This window comes from Branchiostoma floridae, chromosome 12 (assembly GCF_000003815.2).
Source record: "Branchiostoma floridae strain S238N-H82 chromosome 12, Bfl_VNyyK, whole genome shotgun sequence".
In the NCBI taxonomy this organism is placed as follows: domain Eukaryota; kingdom Metazoa; phylum Chordata; class Leptocardii; order Amphioxiformes; family Branchiostomatidae; genus Branchiostoma; species Branchiostoma floridae.
The window spans coordinates 17,323,553-17,325,924 of record NC_049990.1 but is presented as its reverse complement, the minus strand read 5'-3'; the positions used below and the strand labels follow the sequence as shown (position 1 = coordinate 17,325,924).

Below are 2,372 nucleotides of genomic sequence, written 5' to 3'. Positions count from 1 at the left end.
CAGGACATGAAGACACCACAAGACAACGCCGCCTGCAACGGGAGTCCTACTGGATTCATCAACTCAGAACACTACATCCAGAGGGCCTGAACCAGGAGTCCTTAGAGATCACCAGGGTTTGAAGAGTAGCATCTCGTCGTGACCGTCACCCAATGAACACTCAATCGCCACATTAGCCGGTCACTAGCATCCTACCATCCACATGGAACGGATCCGAGACGCGACAGACTCCACCTGAGGACAACTCTACAAAGGACGACTGGGGCCAACTCCTCTCCACACGGCAAGCTAAGACTACAGCATATTTACTATTGTCTCTTTTGTAATAGTCACAGCCATGTATGCATAGACAAGTCTTGTTTTTACCTCTGTACAAGTGCTCATAGTTAGCCGTACCGCACTCCATGTCTGTATCTCCCGCCTAACGGATGATGTCATAGAACAAAGGGCATAGGGCACTAAATGTAACCTGATTGGCCAGTAGAACAATCGTCTATGAGACGAACTACCTTATTGGTCAGGAGAACAATGGACTACGCTCAGAGCGCCCTGACCTGACTAGACATAGGCTCTGATTGGCCAAATCTAGTTAGTGCAAAACGATATGCTGTAAGCTGATTGGCCACTGAACCCAATACTCTGATTGGCCATACAGCCAGTGCAAGATGACATCCCATAAGCTGATTGGCCGGGAGAACAATGGACCACGCTCTGATTGGCCAGATCTATCCAGTGCATAACGATATCCTGTAAGCTGATTGGCCATTGAACCCTATACTCTGATTGGCCACATAGCTAGTGCAATATGATATCCTGTAATCTGATTGGCTATCTCCTGCCCTAACTGCTCAGGGCGCCCCGCCCTAACTAGAGTAGAGGCTATAAAAGCCAGTGCGGTACCACTCTCTTGTCATTCTGATGAAGACTTTTGAATAAAAGGTCGAAACCGGTAACCGTTGTGTCTCAGCCGTCATCCTTCTGACGCCTTATCGACCATGTCTACTACCACACTTTGGGAGGATGCCGTATCATCGACTGATGTCGGTAGATCCGGCTTGGAGACTACGACTAGAAAAAATGACGAAGAGAGAAGCTCCTACACAGAGAGAGCTGACAAGAAGAGACAGCGAGAGGACGGATCGAGCACTTCCGTCCGAGAACAAGAACCAGCAAACAAGAAGCGGGTCATCGCCAAGCCACAGGTCCAACAGAAGAACGGACGTCCGCTGGCCAAGGAACACATCCCGCTCCAAAGAAAGCTGATCAAGACTACGGACAAGATGGTGAGGTATGAAATGCACCGAGAAACACTTCTCAAATACCTCGAGGAAGATCTTGTACCGATGGGGCTGAAGATCGAGAAGACAGCCGTCATTGGCACCACCAGCCCTGAGTTCCAACGCCGATGGAACGAAACACTGCATGAGACCTCGAAGACTCTGATGACACTCATCATTGAGTTCTACGGCTCTGCAGAAGCCGACCTGGACAACAACATCGCCAGCCTCAACAGGGAAGTTGAAAAACTCCCGCAAGATGCACAAGACATCCTGGAAAAGAACGTGGAAACGTTCAAGGACAACAGACGAGCTGCGCTCACCAAGAAGAGAGACAAGAAACTACAGCGAGACAAGGAACTCGTCAACACTCGAGCTCAGGATGCACCCAAGAAAATGGGCCCAAAAAACGGAGACAACCCCCCACGAAGAGGGGGGGCCCCAGTCAAGACCCGCCAGCAGCAGAGGCAAGCCACGGAGAAGGACGCAAAGACCACCAAGCAAGCGTCCAAGAACTACCAACAGCCGCAGGGTCGGCGTCAGGTCCGTGGGAAACCTCCTCAGCCCAAGGCTCGGCGAGAAAACCCCATCACAAGGCTCGCCGCCGCCATAGAAGGTTTGCTCGCAGGAGGGCTATCAGAGAGAAACGGAGGAGGAAAAAAGAAAGGCGCCGGAGAGAGAGACTACTCGCGCTCCAAGAAACCGCGAGGGATACAGTGGTAAATCTCTCAGATCTACCACTGACCGACGCCCAGACATCCGTTCTCTCCAAAGGACTCAACTTCTGCCCAACCCCTTCAGACTACAACCGACAAGAACTCATACAAGACATCCATGCATTCTTCAGACGCCTCCGCCTGAGAGAATTCTTCGCCGACCATGACAGATCAGAGCCCACAAGATTCAAAGAAAAAAGCAACTGGAACCCGCCCACACACAGAGACCCAGCCTTAGAGACGTTCATCATGGCAGTGGACCAAGAAATTCTGGAACACCAAAAAACCACGTCAGAACCACACAAGAAGAACGTCTCAGAGCTAGAGCGCAAAGCTCTAGTGGAACTGAAACAGATGACAAACGTCATCATCAAACCTG

General features: G+C 50.9%; 1 protein-coding gene across 1 annotated transcript in view; it reads left to right on the top strand.

Annotated features, from left to right (window-relative positions):
- The first annotated feature begins 995 nt into the window (after positions 1-995).
- The window catches only part of LOC118427080, a 3,215-nt gene continuing 1,838 nt past the window's right edge, over positions 996-2,372 (top strand). The window contains exons 1-2 of the mRNA XM_035836717.1: positions 996-1,893; positions 2,079-2,356. Coding sequence (XP_035692610.1) covers positions 996-1,893; positions 2,079-2,356 — 1,176 coding nt within the window. The remainder of the gene's footprint in view (positions 1,894-2,078; positions 2,357-2,372) is intronic.